Here is a 21,581-nt window from a genome sequence, read left to right on the forward strand (position 1 = left end):
TCCTGCTACAGCTCTCCAATAAGATGTTCAGAAGTGGGAGGCAGGGACTCCTCACACTGCAGCCATATCAGCGCCCCCTCCCACCCACCATCCAGGCCACCCCAGGAGCCGCCCAGAGGCCAGGGCAGCAGCAGGAGGGTCGACAGCCCAGGTGCCAGTCTGCCTGAATCAGGGCTGCCCAACAGAGCCCCCTAAGAGGCCTTGGCCTAATTCCCTTTTCTGGCATTCCTCTGGTCAGGAATTTGTAAGGTGGCCTCAAGCAATTTTGCTTTTTTGCTCCAGGCATGGGGGAAAGAGGGTGGGCTATGGAAGCCTTGGAAATGATCAGGTCAGGGGAGTCTTCCTCTGCCACAGAGAAAGCTAGAGACAGGTTTCCATAGGATTCCACACTTCAGGAAACAGGGAAACAAGAACTGGGTTTTGCAAAGAGCCAGAAATACTCAGGAACCTAAGCACATGTGAATCTGAGGCATTGTTATGACGGCTGTTTGCAAGCTGTTTGCAAGCGCACAGCTAAGACAGGGTCACTAATCCTGCCTTCGGGTCAGGAGCTGATCTGCACCGGCGCTCTGAACAGATGTGTGCCCCCATTCATGCAGACACACGTGCACACACATGCCACACAGCCGTGGGCCGTGACCTTCACCCAACGACGCTGGCCTCTGCAGGGGAAGGAGCAGATGGAGCGGCGGCACTTGGCACAGGACCCACACCCAGGGGATCCGGCTTTGCCCCTTTGATGTTGAGAAACCAAAGCAGAATGAACCATCACAAGGACAGCTCCTGGGGGGAGGAGAGGAAGGAACCTGGGATGGAGGAGGAGGCGGGTGGAGAAGATACAGGGAATGACCTGGACCCAAGGGGATGCTGAGGTCAGAGGTTAAATGTTGGATACCACAGAGCCTCCAGGGTAAGACTCTGGGGTTCGAGGCATCACCCTTTTCTACTCCTCCCACCCTCCCCCATATGACTTATCAAGGAACTCTAGCTGGGATGACGCTTAAAAATGCCCTTGTTGGCCGGGCACGGTGGCTCATGCCTGTAATCTCAGCACTTTGGGAGGACAAGGCCGGTAGATTACCTGAGGTCAGGAGTTCGAGACCATCCTGACCTCATGGTGAAACCCCGTCTCTAGTAAAAATACAAAAAATTAGCCAGATATGGTGGTGGGTTCCTGTAATCCCAGCTACTCGGGTGGCTGAGGCAGAAGAATCACTTGATCCCAGGAGACAGAGGCTGCAGTGAGCCAGGATCCTCCACTGCACTCTAGTCTGGGTGACAGAGCCAGACTCCGTTTCAAAATAAATAAATAAATAAATAAATAAATAAATAAATAAATAAAATAAAACAAATGCTCCTGTTCTATGGCATCCAGTGCCTAGAATCAGGCTGAACCAGGCTCCACCTGGCCCCACCCGCCTCCCCCAACTCCTGCCTGGAAGATGAGCTGAGAGAGTGGGAGGGTCCCACTCATGTGGGCCTTAGGAAGGGTGAAATCCACTATGTAAGCCCAGGAGGACCATCTTCCTAATCCCTGAGCGCATCCAGCGAAGGTGTCTCAGGGAGGGGTGGAGAGAAGGGGCGGTGCCATTCTAGCACCCGCGAAAGGTGCGGTGGTGGGGTGGGGGGGTGGCTCTCCGATCGCCCCAAGCCCCCCCATTACCCGTGATCAGTTATGTGTCCCCTGGGGCCACGCAAGACCAATCACATGACCCAGGCAGATTTGGGAGCGAGGGGGTGGAGAACTCGAGAAGGTTTATTTTTTTTTTTTCCCTTCTGAGGGTGGTGGTGATGATGAGGGTGGGGGTGGTGATGAGGCTGGCAGGAAAGACTGCTGAGCCCGGGATTTTCAGCTCCCACATCCAAAGGGCCCCCGCGGATATCTGCACCCATCGTCTCCCCTCCCACTCGATCCCACCCCTGCCCCAAACCCCCGGGCCCCGAACCCCACACAGCCCCAGTGCCCCTGGGTGGCAAACTTGGGTGCCAACGACTTTCTCAAAATGGCTTTTAGGCTTCAGCCTGGACAGAGAAGCTGCTGGTCCGGGGGCGGGGGCAGCACCCTGAAGGGTCTCCCTCACCCAAGGCTCGCAGAGGCCAGATTCACAACAGGTGGGAAGGGGGGTACAGCTCTCGGCTCGGTCAGCCCACGGTCCCCGCCCCCGGCCCGCGGGAATCCGCTCTGGGGACCCCCGCCCGCGCCCCCAGGACCAGCCTGGCGCCTGGGTCCCGACCCTGATGCTGATTCCCACCCCGACCCCAATCCGGACCCCGATCCCGCACCCGCCCGCGTCCCCCAGACCAGTCCGGCGCCTGAGGTCCCAACCCCGATCCTGGGGTCCCGACCTCGATCCTGGGGTCCCGCCCCCGCTCCGCCCCCACCCGGCGCACGTACTGCTGTAGAGGGTGTCGATCCAGGACAGGCGCGGCAGGCCCCGGTGGCTGAGCGGCTCCATCCCGCGGCGGCGGCTCGGTCAGATCCGAAACCCGACCCTCATCGCGCAACAAAGGAGGGAGGGCGGGCGTGAGCCGGGGGAGGCCGAAGTTGCGAGCGCGGCGGGGCGAGGAGGCCTGGAACCAGGTCCCCGGGAGGAGCGCGCAGCGGCCGGGGCGGGGGCGAGGGCGGGGCGGGCGCCCCCAAAACCCTCCCGAACCCTCCCGGCCCCTGCGGCCGCGCGGAGCTCAGCTGCGGATCCTGGAGCCGACGAGCAACTTCGCGGGGGGCGGGGCGTGGGCGGGGCTTCGGGGCGGGGCGTGGGCGGGGCGGGGCTTTGCGGCGGGGGGGCAGGGCGGGACCAATCTCCTCGAGGCTCCGCCCCCCCGCAGGACGCCCCCGGCCGGGCTAACGGGGCAGCGGGGCTCTGGCACCGGGCGAAGAGGGGCCGCGGGGATCTCGGGGGTCTCCGGGCGGCGGCGCAGACCCAGGCCCCCCTCGCCCCCTCTGCGCCGGGCTCAGCAGGATCCTGGCGACCCGCAGACCAGGTGCGGTGGGGGGCCCGGGCGCCGCAGGGGTGACATCACCTCCCGCCCGGGATCTCCAAGCGCGGCTTCGGGGGCGGGAACCACGGCCGGGCCCCTCCCCAGCCAGACCCGCTGCGGCACCCACGAGGTGAACGTCCTGCGCGCCGCGGAGGCGCCTCTCTCCTCCCGAACCTAACCCAGCTCGTCCCTTTCCACACCCCTGACCTCAGAGCGCGGCCGTTCCCGCCACACATGGAGGGGGGCGGCTGGAGACACTGGAGGGCCGAAGTCCCGGGGCCGTGGGGCCAGGACAGTCCCACATGTGCCCCTGCTGGGCGGAGGACAAACTGGAGCCAGGAGAAGCACCAGGGGCTCCACGTGTTCCCCTCCAGGACCCCTTCTGGGGACCCCGAATCCTGTTTGCATCATCACCTACAAATGGTGGGAAGTCGGGTTAAGACGCCTGAGTACAGAACGTTTAGAGACGAAATTCCCTCTAACGAAGACCCCCTCGCCCAAGGGCAGTGAAGAGATTGGGGGCCCCATGCCTGTCTCCCGTGGGCTGGTTCTGTGGCAGCCATGGCAGCTTCCACATAGACCTCTTTGGGCCAAGTGACCCTGCAGCAGGGAAGGAGGGGAGGAGAGTCAGGCCAGCGGGGTCCAGGGCAGTGAGGCTGAAGCCCCTTCCTGAACCCAGGGGAAGGGAAGCAGTGGGGACCACCCAGGGTGCCCGGTACCCCAGAGTAACAGTTTAGATCCCGAAGCTGTCCCCACCCCACCCCATCCCCAGGCAGCTTAAGGGGAAAACCTTCTTGGAGCCCAGCCCTACAGAGGCCCACCAGGAAGGCTAAGTCAGCCTGGCCTTTGCCGGGCCCGGGTGTGGTCAGCACCTGCAGAACGCTGGAGGGGCGTGGGGGTCGGTCCTCGTCACTCCAAACAGACACACACATATCTACTTCTTAAGGGGAGAAGCAGCTCCTCCCCCAGGATGCTGAGAGGAAGCCCCATAAGCGGCTCGAGCAGAGGCCTCTGCAGCTGCCCCTGGGGAGATGGGGGTCACCCATTCATCACAGGCTGGGGAGCCCCTGGGAGACGCAGGGGATGATGCTCTGGGTGGGGAAGCCTCTACAGGTGGCTGCCCGGCACAAGTGGTTTTCAATATTATCAGCCCCTCCCTGCGTCCCCTGGGCTCCCCCCGCCCCAATCCTCCTGGTCAGGCACCAGCGCTGTCTCTTGCCGCCCCTCCCTACAGCTGTCACCCTCCCACCGTCCCTGACTGGCACACAGGATTGGGAGGGCCAAGCAGGCACCTGGAGCTTGGCAGGGAGGGGGCGTGCATCTCCAATGAGATGCTCCAGAAATAGAGCTTCGGCATGGGAAGGGAACGAGCAGGCTCTCGGAGGACCACGAGGCTGGAGGAGCCATGAGGGGCCAAGGGCGTCTCTTCTTCCCACATGGAACACTCAGAAGACAGCCCAGAAGAAAGGTGGAAACAGGGGCGTGAGCTGCCGCCACCAGGAGCCACCAGCCCAGGAGGCAGCAGTACAGTCCCCTCCTCAAAACAACAACAACCAAGACAGCCCGGGCCCTCTCCCCACACTGCGGGGTTTTCCTGATGGCCACATCCGGCGCTGACTGTGAAGGAGCCATGGATGTATGCTTCTGTGTGAGTCACATACATTTGCGTACATTTTACATTTTTATCTACAAAGGCTTGAACAAGCTATTTTCAGCATCCTCCAAGCTAAAATGTGGCAGTTGCTTTCCTTCGCATTGCCATAGTTTGCTTTTTTCTGTCTACATTCTGTCCAATCCTGGCACTCTCGGACCTTCCACTCCACAGCACGATAGAGGGTAGAGGGAGAGACAAATCTTGAGGGCTCTAGGGAGGAAAACTTCTAATAACACACACAGAATGCCTACTGTGTGCCCGGCTTAGTGCTTCGTTCACTAGCGTGATCTCACTGTGAATGTCACTGTTATCTCTGTTTTCTCCATTTTCCAGGTGAGAAAACCGAGGTCCTGAGCAGCTGAGTAACCCACCCAGAGAGCAAGTGAGGACTGGGACTTGAACCCTGGCAGTCTGTTCATGCTCTTTTTTTTTTTTTTTTTTTTTTTAGATGGAGTCTCACTCTGTTGCCCAGGCTGGAGTGCAGTGGCGAGATCTCGGCTCACTGCAACCTCTGCTTCCCAGGTTCACACCATTCTCCTGCCTCAGCCTCCTGAGTAGCTGCTACTACAGGCGCCCACCACCACACCTGGCTAATTTTTGTATTTTTAATAGAGACAGGGTTTCACCTTGTTAGTCAGGATAGTCTCGATCTCCTGACCTCGTGATCCACCCGCCTCGGCCTCCCAAAGTGCTGTGATTACAGGCGTAAGCCACTGCGCCCGGCCTGTTCATCCTCTTAAACACCACGCACGCTGCCTCCACGGCCAGCTAACTGCGGATCACCGGGTAATGAAGGTTCTGAGAAATCTCTGCGGGTCTATGGGGTTAGAGACCACCCTCTGGGAAACCCTGTCAACCCGCTTCCATCTCCAGACGTCTGTCTCAGACAACGTGGCTGGGGAAAGGGCAGACACTTCGAGATTCCCCTGATGCCTTTGTTGGATGGCTTCCAGTAGATGTTAACACCACACGGCCAGATGCTAACCTCGGCCCTACAGACAAGCGTGTGAGCCTTTGAGCACCACAGTGATTTGGGATGGGAACAGAAACCTCCACATCCCTGGCACTGAGGAGTTGGGGAGATGCAACATCACGCACTGGGAAGGAAGGAGTTAAAGAGTCCTTCTCAGCCCGGGCACTGTGGCTCACGCCTGTAATCCCAGCACTTTGGGAGGCCAAGGCGGGCGGATCACGAGGTCAGAAGATCGAGACCATCCTGGCTAACCTGGTGAAACCCCATCTCTACTAAAAATACAAAAAATTAGCCGGGTGAGGTGGCGGGCGCCTGTAGTCCCAGCTACTTGGGAGGCTGAGGCAGGAGAATGGCGTAAACCCGGGAGGCGGAGCTTGCAGTGAGCCGAGATCACGCCACTGCACTCCAGCCTGGGCGACAGAGCGAGACTCCGTCTCAAAAAAAAAAAAAGAGTCCCCGTCTGGGCTTTGCCAAAGATGATGCTACCCTGAAGTGCTCTTAACCGCAGCCATCAACCCCAATCTGTCAGAGCAGCGGGGAGCTGTGGTAGACAGACCTTCCTGATTCAGCTAAATGTGGACCAGCCAGTGCTCCCCAAGGCACTGAACCCCCACCTATCACGCTGCCTCCTCCAGACCCCTTCTCTAACCATTCCCCAGATAGTCCATGGGGCCAGTGCTCTCCACCCTCCTCCGCCCTCCCTCCAGCCTGTGCACTCAGACTGTCTGCGGCTCTCCAGCCCCGGGGTGACCTGCCTGCTTCTGCCTCATCACTGGACTTAAAGGGAATTTCATGGTTAGTTGCACTGCCAGGAGCACTGGGTTCATGATGAGGGGCTGAGTGGGAAGAAGGTACATCCCATTTTCAAGGCCATTTGCCCTGCTCCTAATTCCCAAGCATGTGCTACTCATGGCCTCTCCAACAAGCAACTCTTGCTTCTACCAATCACTTGACCAAGAGGGAAAAAAGGGGACGGTCCCTAGAACCAAAACTGGGTATCTCCACTTTTCCTCCCTTCTCATGTTAGCAGCTCAGCTCCACTGCACACGACAGAAAGGCCCCAGGAGTCTCTGCTTCCTTGATCACCCAGAGGTCAGCACTGATGACAAAAATATGTTCCCATGCAGGGGCCATGCAGGGAGCCCCGGTGCGTGCAGAGGCTGGATGCACAGTGGGTGGGAGGGAGTGGGTCCCTCTACATAAAAATGAAAAACCAAAACCAAAAATAGACTTTGATGACCAAACCACCAAGAGTTTGGCCCTCAATGGCCCATCAGCTCCTTAAAAGCCGGACTGGCCGGGCACAGTGGCTCACACCCATAATCCCAGCACTTTGGGAGGCCGACCCAGGCAGATAGCCTGAGGTCAGGAGTTTGAGACCAGCCTGGCCAGCCTGGTGAAACCCTGCCTCTACTAAAAATACAAAAATTAGCTGGGCGTGGTGGCATGTGCCTGTAATCCCAGCAGTGAGCCAAGATCGCACCACTGCACTCCAGCCTGGGTGACAGAGTGAGACTCCCTCTCAAAAAAAAAGCCGGGGCTAGACACAGTGGCTCACACCTGTAATCCCAGCACTTTGGGAGGCCGAGGCGGGCAGATCACAAAAAATCAGCCGGGCATGGTGGCGGGCGCCTGTAGTCCCAGCTACTCGGGAGGCTGAGGCAAGAGAATGGCATGAACCCGGGAGATGGAAGCTGCAGTGAGCCGAGATCGCACCACTGCACTCCAGCCTGGGCGACAGAGTGAGACTCTCTCTCAAAAAAAACAAAAGCCGGGGCTGGGCACAGTGGCTCACGCCTGTAATCCCAGCACTTTGGGAGGCCAAGGTGGGTGGATCACGAGGTCAGGAGATGAGACCATCCTGGCTAACACGGGGAAACTCTGTACTAAATACACAAAAAATTAGCCGGGCGCGGTGGCTCACACCTGTAGTCCCAGCACTTCAGGAGGCCGAAGTGGGCGGATCACGAGGTCAGGAGATGAGATCATCCTGGCTAACACGGGGAAACCCCATCTCTACTAAAACTACAAAAAATTAGCCGGGCGAGGTGGCGGGTGCCGGTAGTCCCAGCTACTCGGGAGGCTGAGGCAGGAGAATGGCGTGAACCTGGGAGGCGGAGCTTGCAGTGAGCCGAGACGGTGCCACTGCACTCCAGCCTGGGTGACAGAGCAAGACTCTGTCTCAAAAAAGATAAATAAATAAATAAATAAGCCAGGATTGCACCTTCCTCACTGGGCAGACCCAGTGCTCGGCGCAGGGGGTGAACAAGGCTCAGGTAGACTCCCAACGCAGCTATGACTGCACTGTGCCTCCAGATCAGCTTTCTGCCGAAAGCCCAGCAGATAAGCATTCAATAATGCACATTGAACAAATAAAATTAATGACAGCTAACAGCTATGGAGTGCTTTTTTTTATTTATTTATTTTTTGACAAAGTCTTGCTCTGTCACCCAGTCTGGAGTGCAGTGCGTTATCACAGCTCACTGCAGCCTCGAACTCCTGGGTTCAAGCAGATCCTCCTGGCTCACCCTCCCAAAGTGCTGGGATTATAGGTGTGAGCCACCGTGCCTGGTCTATTGAGTGGTTCTTAAGTGCCAGGCACTGCTCTATCTGCTTTACATAGTTTATTTCACCTAATCCTTACAATAAGCCAATTTACTATTATCTCCATTTCACAGAGGACAAAATTGAGGTGCAGAGAGGCTAAGCCACTGACTAACTAGCAGATGGCGATGCTTGGAAACGAACTAAGCCTGAATCTGGGGTTCCCATGGGTAATCTCTGCATTGAGCGACAATTACTGAATGAAGGAACGAACAGGATGAAGTTAAACTCAGGGAGGAAGAAATCAGAGCTACACGAGGGAGGCACGCAGCGTTACTTCAGAACCCTCCCAAGGCCACTGATGATAAAGTAGGAAGAGAACTGGTTTCCCAAGAAAACCGTATCTACTACAGCAGGCCAGATGACCATGGAGACAAGCTGAACAAAGTCCAGTGACAATCTCCCAAATGCCAGTCCCGGCAAAACCCCATTTCATTGATGCCTCTGGCCAATCTCAAGAATTTCCAGCCTCAGTGTTCACATCTGTAGACAGTGTGCGCCCAGGGCCAGGCACGGTGGCTCACGTCTGTAATCCCAGCACTTTGGGAGGCCGAGGCCAGCGGGTCACCTGAGGTCAGGAGTTCAAGACTAGCCTGGCCAACATGGTGAAACCCCGTCTCTACTAAAAATACAAAAATTAGCTGGGCATGGTGGTGGGCACCTGTAATCCCAGCTACTTGGGAGGCTGAAGCAGGAGAAATGCTTGAACCCAGGAGGCAGAGCTTGCAGTGAGCTGAGATCTCACCACTGCACTCCAGCCTGGGCGACAGAGTGAGACTCCGTCTCATGGGAAAAAAAAAAAAAAAAAAAGTGTGCCCAGGTGGATCAAGAAGATGACCTCCCGGCAGACTATAAACTCTCCTGGCAGATCCTGGGGAGGCCTGTTTGCCACGCTTTGCTCCATTTCCATTTCCTTGGTACAGTAAAGCAGCATATTCTTCTTTTTTTTTTTTTTTTTCTTTTCAGACAGAGTCTTGTTGCCTGGCCGGAGTGCAGTGGCACAATCTTGCCTCACTGAAACCTCCGCCTTCCAGGTTCAAGCGGTTCCCCTGCCTCAGCCTCCCGAGTAGCTGGGATTACAGATGCCCGCCACCACGCCCAGCTAATTTTTTGTATTTTTAGTAGAGATGGGGTTTTGCCATGTTGGCCAGGCTGGTCTCGAACTCCCAACCTCAGGTGATCTGCCCGCCTCAGCCTCCCAAAGAGCTGGGATTACAGGCGTGAGCCACTGCACCCGGGCAGCATTTACTATTCTTTTTTTTTTTTTTTTTTTTTTTTGAGACGGAGTCTCGCTCTGTTGCCCAGGCTGGAGTGCAGTGGCCGGATCTCAGCTCACTGCAAGCTCCGCCTCCCGGGTTCACGCCATTCTCCGGCCTCAGCCTCCAGAGTAGCTGGGACTACAGGCGCCCGCCACCTCGCCCGGCTAGTTTTTTTGTATTTCTTAATAGAGACGGGGTTTCATCTCAGCTCAGCATTTACTATTCTAAGATTCATTCTCAGCCCTCTAGTCTGGGGAAAGAAAATTCCCCAGGCCTCCATAGCGTCATCTCTAAGGGCGAAGGCTCAGCCTAGGAGTCTGTCTTTTGCCCTCTTCTCCCCTGCCCTCCGCTCAGCCTCCTGGCTTTTCCGGTAGCCAGTGAGACCTACAGGCAACAGAGGTGAACTGAAAGCCCTTCCCAGTTAGTCATTTCTCCACCGAAGTTTTGTGTCAGCTTGAGTCATGGGAAGACCTGCTCCCCCTCTCGCTGCCTCTCTAGGCATCACTGCAGGATAAGGCACAGTGACATCAGGTCCTTGCAGCTGTGACACTCCCCACACGCCCCCACACACTTCCCAGGGGCCGAGTTGAAGCCCCGTTCCCACGGCCAGGGGCCACAGCAAGTGCAGAATCGTGGACAGAGCCGCTGGCTTAGATTACGCACCCCCCGAGCCACAGTTTTAGGAGGGTCTCTCACCAAGCCCCAGCTCACATGGCCCTCACTTGACATGGCTCAGATGACACCACCCAGAGGTCAACAGCAGAGTTTTCCGAGGGCTGGACAGCAGGGCCTGGAGTCCCCTCCTCATTACTTACCACCAAGTCCCCATCAGCATTCAGAAAGATGCCAGCAGAAGAGAGGGTGGCTTCTCTAAGGCTCCAAACCCAGAGATTCAGTTCTGGGGCTCCAATCTCCTTAGCCCCAAGGGAAGCAAGAACACGTCCAGCTGGGGTCAGCGCTCACGCGCTGGCCCTCTGCCCTCCTGTGGTCACCACGGCCCCGAAGCTGGCCGTGCTCCTTGCTCGTTCAGCCAGAATTCTGCAGACGCATCCCAGGCCTACGCTGCTGTGCCAGGACCTCGGACACCACCCACCAGGCTGGCCCTGTCCCCATCAGGCCCAGGAGTGGGTGCAGGAGCTCAGGGCAGGCCGTCAAGGAGACGGGCTCCGAGAGTCAGAGGCTCACCATTCAGCAAGGCGAGGGCAAAGGAACCTCAGAGCCTAGCCAGGGGCGCCTGCCATCAGTGGAGCCTGGCTCTGGGACTGCCAGTCAGGCCGTGTGTGCTGTGTCTTTAAGGACCAGGCCTCTTTAAGGCAAGTTCCCTCTGCAGTCCAGTCCTGCCTCTGCCCGTCCTGCGGCAGACAGTGGGGTGCTCCCCAGCGCCATCTGGTGGCCGCATAGCAGCACCTCGGCCACCGGAGGCTTCCTGCCAAGCGGCCCGCAAGTGCCTGGACAACAATCTCCAGCTTGGACACGGGGCTGCAGGCTGCTGGTGGGAACACAGCTGGGAGAGTCAGGAGGAACTCCGTCCAGGCAGGAGAGAGCAGAAGCCCCCAGGAGTGACATGGGGAGAATGACTATCCCGCCGGACAAAACCTTCGCTAAAACACCTTCAAATGTGCCCGGTGTGGCAGCTCACGCCTGTAATCCCAGCACTTTGGGAGGCCGATGTGGGCGGATCAGCTGAGGTCAGGAGTTCGAGACCGGCCTGGCCAACATAGTGAAACCCCATCTCTACTAAAAAAATTACAAAAAGTAGCCGGGCATGGTGGCGGGCACCTGTAATCCCAGCTACTCTGGAGGCTGAGGCAGGAGAATCGCTTGAACCCGGGAGGCTGAGGTTGCAGTAAGCCGAGATCGTGCCACTGCACTCTAGTCTGGGCATGATAGAGTGAGGCTTCCTCTAAAATAAAATAAAATAAAATAAAATATTCTTAAATTGGGCCGGGCACAGAGGCTCACGCCTATAATCCCAGCACTTTGGGAGGCCAAGGAAGGCGGATCACTTGAGGCCAGGAGTTCAAGACCAGCCTGGCTAACATGGTGAAACCCTGTCTCTACTAAAAATACAAAATTAGGGCTGGGCGCATTGGCTCAAGCCTGTAATCCCAGCACTTTGGGAGGCTGAGACGGGCGGATCACAAGGTCAGGAGATCGAGACCATCCTGGCTAACACGGTGAAACCCCGTCTCTACTAAAAATACAAAAAACTAGCTGGGCGAGGTGGCGGGCACCTGTAGTCCCAGCTACTCGGGAGGCTGAGGCAGGAGAATGGCGTAAACCCGGGAGGCGGAGCTTGCAGTGAGCTGAGATCCGGCCACTGCACTCCAGCCCAGGCGACAGAGCGAGACTCCGTCTCAAAAAAAAAAAAAAAAAAACAAAAAAAACAAAATTAACCAGGCGTGGTGGCGGGCACCTGTAGTCCCAGCTACTCAAGAGACTGAGGCAGGAGAATCGCTTGAGCCTAGGAGATCAAGGCTTCAGTGAGCTGAGATCGTACCACTAACACCCCAACCTGGGAGATAGAGCGAGACCCTGTCTCAAAAAAACAAATAAGTCGATAAAAATAACAACGTGCGGGAGCATTTGAAGAGGTCACAATAGGCCGGCCGCCGTGGCTCACACCTGTAATCCCAGCTCTTTGGGAGGCCGAAGCAGGTGGATCACAAGGTCAAGAGATCAAGACCATCCTGGCTAACACGGTGAAACTCCATCTCTTCTAAAAATACAAAAACATTAGCCGGGTGTGGTGGCGGGCACCTGTAGTCCCAGCTACTCGGGAGGCTGAGGCAGGAGAATCACTTGAACCCACTGGGAGGAGCTTGCAGTGAGCTGAGATTGCGCCACTGCACTCCAGCCTGGGCGACAGAGTGAGACTCTGTCTCAAAAAAAACAAAGAGGTCATAATAACTAGGGGTCGCTACTACCCTTCAAAAGGCAGAAGCCAGAAATGTTAAAATGTCCTGCAGGACTTGCTCTCAAGAACATCTGTCATAAATGCCAACAGCATTGAGAACTCTACCCGGTTGGGGAAAACGGAGGATGGCGGATGGCAAGCTCTCACCCCACCCCCAGCTGGTCATCCTTCCCCATCACACTGCTTTGGATGTCCTTCCTAACTAAATTTCACCTTCACAAACTTAGGGGTGGAGGGAGGGGGCAGTCTGACCCAGCCACCTTCACAAGGGAAGCCGGTGCCTCTGGCTGCCTCTCCCAGAAGCCAGACACACACACCGCACCGGGTTCTCTTAGGCTGAGCTGCACCCAGGACATGCAAATTTTCCATAAGGCACTTTCGGGTTCTGATCGTGAAACCTCGTGACTCCTAATTTCCTCTTCCCCAAGCTCTTGGCGCCTCGTCCCGAGCTGGTCAGTTCAGTCTCATGAACACACAGGCTGGTGCCAGGAGCTGGCACGAGAAACGAGCACACATGACCCGTGTTCTCCCGAAAGGAGAGTGAAGAAGGGTGAGACTCCGGCCACAGTGGCCACATTTTGGCTGGGTCCGTTGGTTGGAGCCGTCCCAGGCTCACGAGACTGACATCAAAGATATGAAGATTAATTAGAGGAAAGAGTTTCCCAGCGTCTCATAGCAACTAAAGAATTGCTCTAAAACATCCTAAAACACGTGGCATGTCATTCCTCTTACTAAGAGCTGTCTATGGCTTCCTTTTTTTTTTTTTTTTTTTTTTTGAGACGGTGTCTCTGTCGCCCAGGCTGGAGTGAGTGGCGCGATCTCAGCTCACTACAAGCTCCGCCTCCCGGGTACGCGCCATTATCCTGCCTCAACCTCCCAAGTAGCTGGGACTACAGGCGTCCGCCACCATGCCCGGCTAATTTTTTGTATTTTTAGTAGAGACGGGGTTTCACCATGTTAGCCAGGATGGTCTCGATCTCCTGACCTCATAATCCGCCCTCCTCAACCTTCCAAAGTGCTGGGATTACAGGCGTGAGCCACCGCACCCGGCCTTTTTTTTTTTTTTTTTTTTAAGATGGAGTCTTGCTCTTGTGCCCCAGGCTGGGGTGTAATGGTGCAATCTCGGCGGCTCACTGCAACCTCCACCTCCCAGGTTCAAGCAATTCTCCTGCCTCAGCCTCCCGAGTCACTGCTGTCAGGATAGAGACCCACACATCCTTTTGGTGGACTAAGGGCCCTGTGGCCAGTCCTCTGCACCCCTTTCAGCTTCATCTGGCACATTCTACTCCTTGCTGTCTTCTACTTTTTCCTGTCTCGGAACTTTTGCATAGGTTGGTATCTCTGGCGAAAATGCTCTGCCCCCACTCTGCCTGGGTAACTCCTACTCACCCTTCTGGTCTTAACTTAAATATCTCGTCTTCCAGGGAGCTTTCCCTACCCACCAGACCAGGAAGGCCTGCGTCGCTCCCTCCTTCTCAATGCTCAGTACTCTTGTAAACGTTCCATGCCTGTCTCTCCTGCTAGACTGAGGTCTCTGGGAGGATAGGAACCACGTCTCCGTTATTCACTGTAACCCCAGGACCTTGCACAAATAGTTTCAGTGAATGAATGAGCAAATGTGAATGAACGAACAAGTATATTCCTGGTCACAAACAGCCCGGAATGAGGCAGTACAGATGTTCCAGCCAGCCCAACTCCACCGACTGGAAGAAAACTGTTTGGCTGGTTGAGATACCACATCCAGAATGACCACCCTCTCTGGAAAGACGCGAAGAACGAACAACCGGCCCCTAGAACGGGGTTTGGAGTGGGAGAATTGCTGTTCCAATTAGTTCTCTAACTGCTCATGAAAAACCCTAGCTGAAAATTCCCGAGTGCACAGGGCTGCCTTGCTCAGCAGCCAGTACTGGAGGCTGTGCTCCTTTTCATCCAATCAGGCTCCAACATGGAAACGGCATAGAAACCCAGAAATCATGCAGCCCACTAAGGGAACTTCGGTCTCAATTCTCAGAGTCCTTCTCCGAGGCCTGTTCCAAATTTGCAATAAAACTTGTTTTTAGGCCGGGCACGGTGGCTCACGCCTGTAATCCAAGCACTTTGGGAGGCCAAGGCAGGTGGATCACCTGAGGTCAGGAGTTCGAGACCAGCCTGGCCAACATGGTGAAACCCCATCTCTACTAAAAATACAAAAATTAGCCAGGCGTGGTTGTGGGTGCCTGTAATCCCAGCCACTCAGGAGACTGAGGCAGGAGGATCGCTGAACCCAGGCGGCGGAGGTGGAGGTTGCAGTGAGCCGAGATCATGCCACTGCACTCCAGCCTGGGCAACAGAGTGAGACTCCATCTCAAAAAAACACACACACAAAAACTTGTGTTTGGGGGAGGGAGCCTGGGAAGAAAGCAGTTTCTGGGTACGTGCCCGTCCCGTCTCCCCTCGCCGTCTGTCGGGGTTCCGAGAAGGAAGATGCCCGTTGCTCACGGTATGCTTACCCCTCTGCCCCACGGCGCTGCAGGCTGATGCTGTGACTCACCAACTCCCAGGGATGACTTGATGCACCTCCGACCCGACAGATGGGAAATCTGGCTTTCAGTTCAATGGGGAGAAATAGGATAGAAACGGATTCCGGGCCTTCACACTCCCGAGGGGCTGGCCTGAGCGAGTCTGCAGGGCCTGACAGACAGGGCTCGGGCAACACTTCTGCAGGTGCAGACTGCGCTGGGTGACGGTGACCAGCACGCCGACCCGAGGGTCCTGCAAAGCGCGGCACCGGACTCCTGGTCTGCTGGGGGCCTGTGCACGGAAAGGAGGACGGCTCCTTTCCATGTTCCCATCACCAGAGCAAATAAACAAACAAAACAACCAATGTCAAATCAAGATCCGGTTCTTGGGCCTTGAGTTTGTAAAGATCCAGAAAGTCATCCCACCAGACAGGGGTTAGTCCACCAAGCTTCCCACCAGCTTTTCACCGCTGCCTAGTAACGATGTTCTGGATGTTCTGGCATTTTTCTTTTCTTTTCTTTTCTATTTATTTATTTATTTATGTATTTATTTATTTATTTATGAGACAGAATCTCCCTCTGTTGCCCAGGCTGAAGTCTAGTGGTGCAGTCTCAGCTCACTGCAACCTCCGCCTCCCGGGTTCAAGTGATTCTCCTGCCTCAGCCTCCTGAGTAGCTGGGATTACAGGTATGTGCCACCATGACCAGCTAATTTTTTTTTTTTTTTTTTTTTTTTTGGGGACGGAGTCTTGCTCTGTCGTCCAGGCTGGAGTGCAGTGGCCGGATCTCAGCTCACTGCAAGCTCCGCCTCCCGGGTTCACGCCATTCTCCTGCCTCAGCCTCCCGAGTAGCTGGGATTACAGGCGCCCGTCACCTCACCAGGCTAGTTTTTTGTATTTTTAGTAGAGACAGGGTTTCACCATGTTAGCCAGGATGGTCTTGATCTCCTGACCTCGTGATCCGCCCGTCTCAGCCTCCCAAAGTGCTGGGATTACACGCTTGAGCTACCGCGCCCGGCCAATTTTTGTATTTTTAGTAGAGACAGGGTTTCACCATGTTGGTCAGGCGGGTCTCAAAACTCCTGACCTCAGGTGATCCACCCGCCTCAGCCTCCCAGAGTGCTGGGATCACAGGCATGAGCGCCCAGCCTGTTCTGGCATATTTAACAGTGTCAGGGTTCTTCTCTCTCCTGAAATGAGGGGCCTGGTGAAAGGAGTAGGGGTGTGGAAGAAGAACAGAGGGTAATATAGAAATGATGCTGCAAACACTTCCATGCGCTTACTGTGCCCAGGCTGCCCTAAGGACTTTGCATGTATTAAATCACGTCACTGTCACAGTGCCACACGACCGCTCCAGGAGCCACACATTAGCCCCTCAACACCCCGATGCCTCTCTCCAACAGAAGGGAAGGAACGCTCAGCCGCGCACAGCCTGAATCTAGCTGCTGGCTCTGCCACTCACTTGCTGTGTGACTCTGAAGAGCTGCCTTTCCCCGTCTGTCCCTTGATTTCCTCACCTCAACATGAAGAGAGGTAAGTCCCCGGCAGCAGGTAATAACGGAGGGGGGAATCTTTCCGCTTTCCCATCCTTCAGTTCCTATATTCCCGGAAGTTTAATGGGTTTTCAGAGCTAGAAAAGTTGTATTATTATTATTATTTTGTAGAGCCAGAGTCTCACTATGTTACCCAGGCTGGTCTCGAACTCCTAGGCTCAAGCAATCCTCCTGCCTCATCCTCCCAAAGCGCTGGGAGTACAGGCATGAGCCACTGCACCCTGCAGAAAAGTTACTTATTATTTCATTGAATATTCCCTGAGCCCTACTGTATAAGCCAGAGTTCCTTTTCCCAGGTTGCTTATGATAATGGACTTCGGACATATCCAGAAATCACAAAGAGGGAAAGCAGAGAGAGAGGTCTGGACAGTGAGTTATGGAGGGGGTAGGAGGGAAGCACCACTTCAAACTGAATTGATGACTAAATGCTTCTAGAAAGAATGTGGACCGGCCACGGTGGCTCACGCCTATTATCCCAGCACTTTGGGAGGCCAAGGTGGGCAGATCACCTGAGGCCAGGAGTTCAAGACCAGCTTGGCCAACATGGTGAAACCCCGTCTCTACTAAAAATACAAAAAATTAGCTGGGCGTGGTGGAAGGCACCTGTAATCCCAGCACTTTGGGAGGCTGAGGTGGGCGGATCACCTGAGGTCAGAAGTTCGAGACCAGCCTCGCCAACATGGTGAAACCCTCTCTCTACTAAAAATAGAACATTAGTGGGGTATGGTGGTGGGCGCCTATAATCCAGCTACTGGGGAGGCTGAGGCAGGAGAATCGCTTGAACCCAGGAGGTAGAGGCTGTAGTGAGCTGAGATGGCGCCATTGCACTCCTGCCTGTGCAACAAGAGCAAAACTTGTCTCAAAAAAAACAAAAAACAAAAAATTGCACAGAGACCGACGTGGGAATAGAGTGAAGAGCTAGAATGGATGACTGTGGAGAAGGTTCTTTTGGGAACTGGGGGCGAATATAGAAACTGCTACTAATCTAATGTGTGGCCTCAGCATGAATCCAGGAAAACAACAGAATTAGCAGCTTTTCTTGGATCCACCTTAAAGAGAAGCCTTTCTGGGACACCCCCTCCCCCTCAATACACACAAGGATTCAGGACTCCCCCTCCTCTCCTGGCGAGTTCGCTGAAAGCCCTTCGGCCGATGTGTCCCGAGCATCACCAGCATTTACGTTCTAGGCACAGGTTAAACACGTAACCTTCACTCTTCGCAAGCGGCCTCTCTGTGTGGAAGCCACAGTCACAACGCCCACTTTACAGAAGAGGTTCAAGCTCACACTTCTAGCGAGTCAAGTTCACACCCTGGTCTGGCTCGGTCCAGAGCAACTGTACCTGGCCGCCAGTCCTGAAGCTTCAGGAAAGCCTCCTGACCGGATGCCCCCTGACATTCACTCACAAAGAGCTCGGTTTCCAGCAGGCCAGGCAGCACTGGCACCTGCTGCTAAGTCAAGTACATCAGTGCAGCCTTTTTGTTTTTGTTTTTGAGATAGAGTCTCGTTCTATTCCCCAGGCTGGAGTGTGGAGTGCAGTGGTGTGATCTCAGCTCACTGCAACCTCCACCTCCCAGGTTCAAGCGATTCTCCTGCCTCAGCCTCCTGAGTAGCTGGGATTACAGGCGCCCGCCACTGTGACCAGCTAATTTTTTGTATTTTTAGTGGAGACAGTGTTTCACCATGTTAGCCAGGATGCTCTCGATCTCCTGACCTTGTGATCTGCCCGCCTCAGCCTCCCAAAGTGCTGGGATTACAGGTGTGAGCCACTGCGCCTGGCCAGTGCAGCTCTTTTTTTTTTTTTTTTTTTTTTGAGACAGAGTCTCGCTCTGCCGCCCAGGCTGGAGTGCAGTGGCCGGATCTCAGCTCACTGCAAGCTCCGCCTCCCGGGTTCACGCCATTCTCCTGCCTCAGCCTCCGGAGTAGCTGGGACTACAGGCGCCCGCCACCGCGCCCGGCTAGTTTTTTGTATTTTTTAGTAGAGACGGGGTTTCACCGTGTTAGCCAGGATGGTCTCGATCTCCTGACCTCGTGATCCGCCCATCTCGGCCTCCCACAGTGCTGGGATTACAGGTGTTAGCCACCGCGCCTGGCCAGTGCAGCTCTTAAAGCTACTCTCCAGGGAAAGTGGCAAAGGAAGGAAGACACGAAGATGAATTTCCATTGTCTTTCTCCTCAACTGAAATCTGACAAGCTTCTGGGTCTTTTGACTCCTCCTTGAACGTGAGGTCTGTACCTGGAGGATCTCTGGTGGCAAGGGTATTTTCTTTCTTCTTCTTTTTCTTTATTTATATTTTTATTGATTGATTGAGTGAGACAGAGTCTCATTCTGTCACCCAGGCTGGAGTGCAATGGCACGATCTTGGCTCACTGCAACCTCCGCCTCTCAGGTTCAAGTGATTCTCTTGCCTCAGCCTCCCAAGCAGCTGGGATTACAGGTACACACCACCACGGCCAGCTATTTTTGTTTGTTTGTTTTGCTTTGTATTTTTAGTAGAGAGGGGTTTCACCATGTTGGCCAAGCTGGTCTCAACTCCTGACCTCGGGTGATCCGCCTGCCTCGACTTCTCAAAGTGCTGGGATTACAGGCGTGAGCCCCGTGCCTGGCCGAGATCCACCTTCCTAAGTAAGGACACTGCGCTGCTCAGAAACCTTCCCAAACGCTCCAGGAATCCCAGCTCCCCTGCAGTGCTCCCGGGCAGACGCATCCTGCAACACTCCCGAGGGTGTCGGATCTTGGAGGCATCTCTTTCTTCAAGGCAGCCCCCAGCCCTGCCCAGCCCAGGCTTGGCTGAGTATCGCAAGGAGAACTGTAAGGAGAGTCACTCCTATTTCAGAGCCTCTGGGAACAGGCCCTGATCTCCTGCTGTGGGGCAGAGAGGGTTCGGCTGGCGGCTCTGAGCGGAAGCCACCTCCACTTAATGCCGGAGGGAATGATCTCAAACCTCCGTCTCTGGGCAGGGTCAGCCCCATGCCCGGTCTGTGTTCTGACAGGTTGGAGACAGAAAGACACCATCCCTCCGGATCCTGACCATTCTGAAGCCTCGAGCTCCAGGAGCCTCCTGGGATCTTAGCCACGGCTCTGGTGAAACCTCACCCTAATCCCCTTCTCGTGGCCCCCAGTCTTCTAGACACTCATTGCTCAATCCCCTGCATGAGTTATTTTCCCAGTTGCCGTTTCTGTCTGATTGTGAAATTTTCTTTCCTCCAAAAAGCCACATGCCTATCACATGAGGGGCATGCCGGGCCCCCAGCAGAGAGGGGGAGGGTGCTGGGAAGTCTCCTTTCCTGGACCCCGGGCTGGTCCCCGGAGTCGGGGAGTGGCTCCCCACTCCTCCCTATAGCCAACATCCCAGGGAGCTTTGGGTCACACTGGGGGGAAGATCAGCGCTCACCCAAATCAGATCGTGACTTGGTTTTCCCCAGAGAGCAGCACCTACGGTGCCTCCACCTAAGACCTAGCTGGAGCTGGGCTCCTCAGACCCCTGGCTCTGGGGGCGAATATACCCCGCTGACCGCCAGATCAAAGCCACACTGCAGGCTGCTGAGACAGGAACATTGCTGCTGCTGCTGCTGCTGCGTCCGGCTGGCCACGGCCCCACACTGGGGGTTAGTTCTTTGGGGGCCCTAAAGAAGAGCTGAGCTGTTGCCTTCTGGACGTAAAGGAGCTGCTTTTGCAAAACAGACTGTATTTGCTCCCTGCCACAACTAACCAGAAATGAGGAAGCCACCACAGAGAAGCCTCCCTAGTCTCTGGGGCTCCGGGTTCTGTCTGCTCCCCCTCCCAGAGACCACACACGAGGATGTACACGCAGGCCACATTTCCTTCCAGGCCCAGAAAGAACCTCGACTTCCTGCAAAGACCACGAACCCCAACGTCAGTACACGTGGCTCATTACCCAAGGCCGAGCTGCTGCTGATTTTTAGTGTGACTTTCAGGACCAAAAAGGAAGAGGTTCTGTCTGGCCAAGGAGAGCATGGCCTGAGACACCAAGAGACAGCAGCTTCCCATCTGGCCTGCCTGATTCTGCAATCAAAGCTGCCTGCTTCCGGCGGGGCGCAGTGGCTCACGCCTGTAATCCCAGCACTTCGGGAGGCTGAGGCTGGTGGATCACCTGAGGTCAGGAGTTCAAGACCAGCCTGGCCAACATGGCGAAATCCCGTCTCTACTCAAAATACAAAATTAGCCAGGCATGGTGGCGTGCGCCTGTAATCCCAGCTACTTGGTTTTTTGTTTTTGTTTCTGAGATGGAGTCTCGCTCTGTCGCCCAGGCTGCAGTTCAATGGCGTGATCTTGGCTCACTGAAAGCTCTGCCTCCCGGGTTCCCGCCAGTCTCCTGCCTCAGCCTTCAACTACAGGCGCCGCCACCACGCCCGGCTAATTTTTTTTTTTTTTTTTTTTTTTGTATTTTCAATAGAGACGGGCTTTCACTGTGTTAGCCAGGATGGTTTTGATCTCCTGACTTCGTGATCCTCGAAGTGCTAGGCCAATCGGCCTCGGCCTCCCAAAGTGCTAGGATTACAGGCGTAAGCCACCTTGCCTGGCCAATCCCCGCTACTTGGGAGGTTGAGGTAGGAGAATCGCTTGAACCTGGGAGGCAGAGGTTGCAGTGAGCCGAGATGGTGCCATCGCACTCCAGGCCTGGGCAACACAGCAAGACTGACTCAAAAAAAAAAAAGAAAAGAAAAAAATGGTGCCCAGTTCCAAGGACGAGGCACTATCTCCTCCCAGACCTTCATGCCTCTGAGGGAGCTGGGGAAGGTGTGAAAACTTTGCTCAGGGGAGGTCAGGGTCCTAAGTGCCTGGTTCTGGAAAACAAAACGTCTCCCTGGCTCTGTAGGTGCCAGGGAAGACTGGGGGACACAGAGGCAGTGAGCCAAAGCCCCGCTAGGAAGATCACCCAGGCTGCTGGCTCGGAAGCCACACTGCCATTAACACGCAGCAGGGGCCCATTTGTACACACGTCATAGACCACCAAGAGGCCACATGGAAGGTACGAGGCACACAGGCTGTTGGGGTTTTTGTTTTCTGGTTATTTTGAAACAGGGTCTTGCTCTGGTGCCTAGGCTGGAGTGCAGTGGTGCAATCATGGCTCACTGTAGCCGGTGAGATTTTCTTTTTGGGTGGGGCGATGGGGAGATGGAGT

General features: G+C 55.4%; 1 protein-coding gene across 5 annotated transcripts in view; it reads right to left on the bottom strand.

Moving 5' to 3' along the window:
- The window catches only part of LOC105471552 (ABR activator of RhoGEF and GTPase), a 231,096-nt gene that overhangs the window by 176,200 nt on the left and 33,315 nt on the right, over positions 1–21,581 (bottom strand). Inside the window, exon 1 of one of the 5 annotated variants that reach the window (XM_011724102.3) lies at positions 10,285–10,737. The exons of 3 other annotated variants lie outside the window; for them this stretch is intronic. Coding sequence is in view for 1 of the 2 variants with exons in the window: in XM_011724084.3 (XP_011722386.1) it covers positions 2,396–2,456 (61 nt within the window). In the remaining variant the exon portion in view is untranslated. Of the gene's footprint in view, positions 1–2,395; positions 2,674–10,284; positions 10,738–21,581 lie in introns of those variants that run through there. One more of the 5 variants, XM_011724084.3, reaches the window with a different exon arrangement.

This window comes from Macaca nemestrina, chromosome 17, assembly GCF_043159975.1.
Source record: "Macaca nemestrina isolate mMacNem1 chromosome 17, mMacNem.hap1, whole genome shotgun sequence".
Classification (NCBI taxonomy): Eukaryota; Metazoa; Chordata; class Mammalia; order Primates; family Cercopithecidae; genus Macaca; species Macaca nemestrina.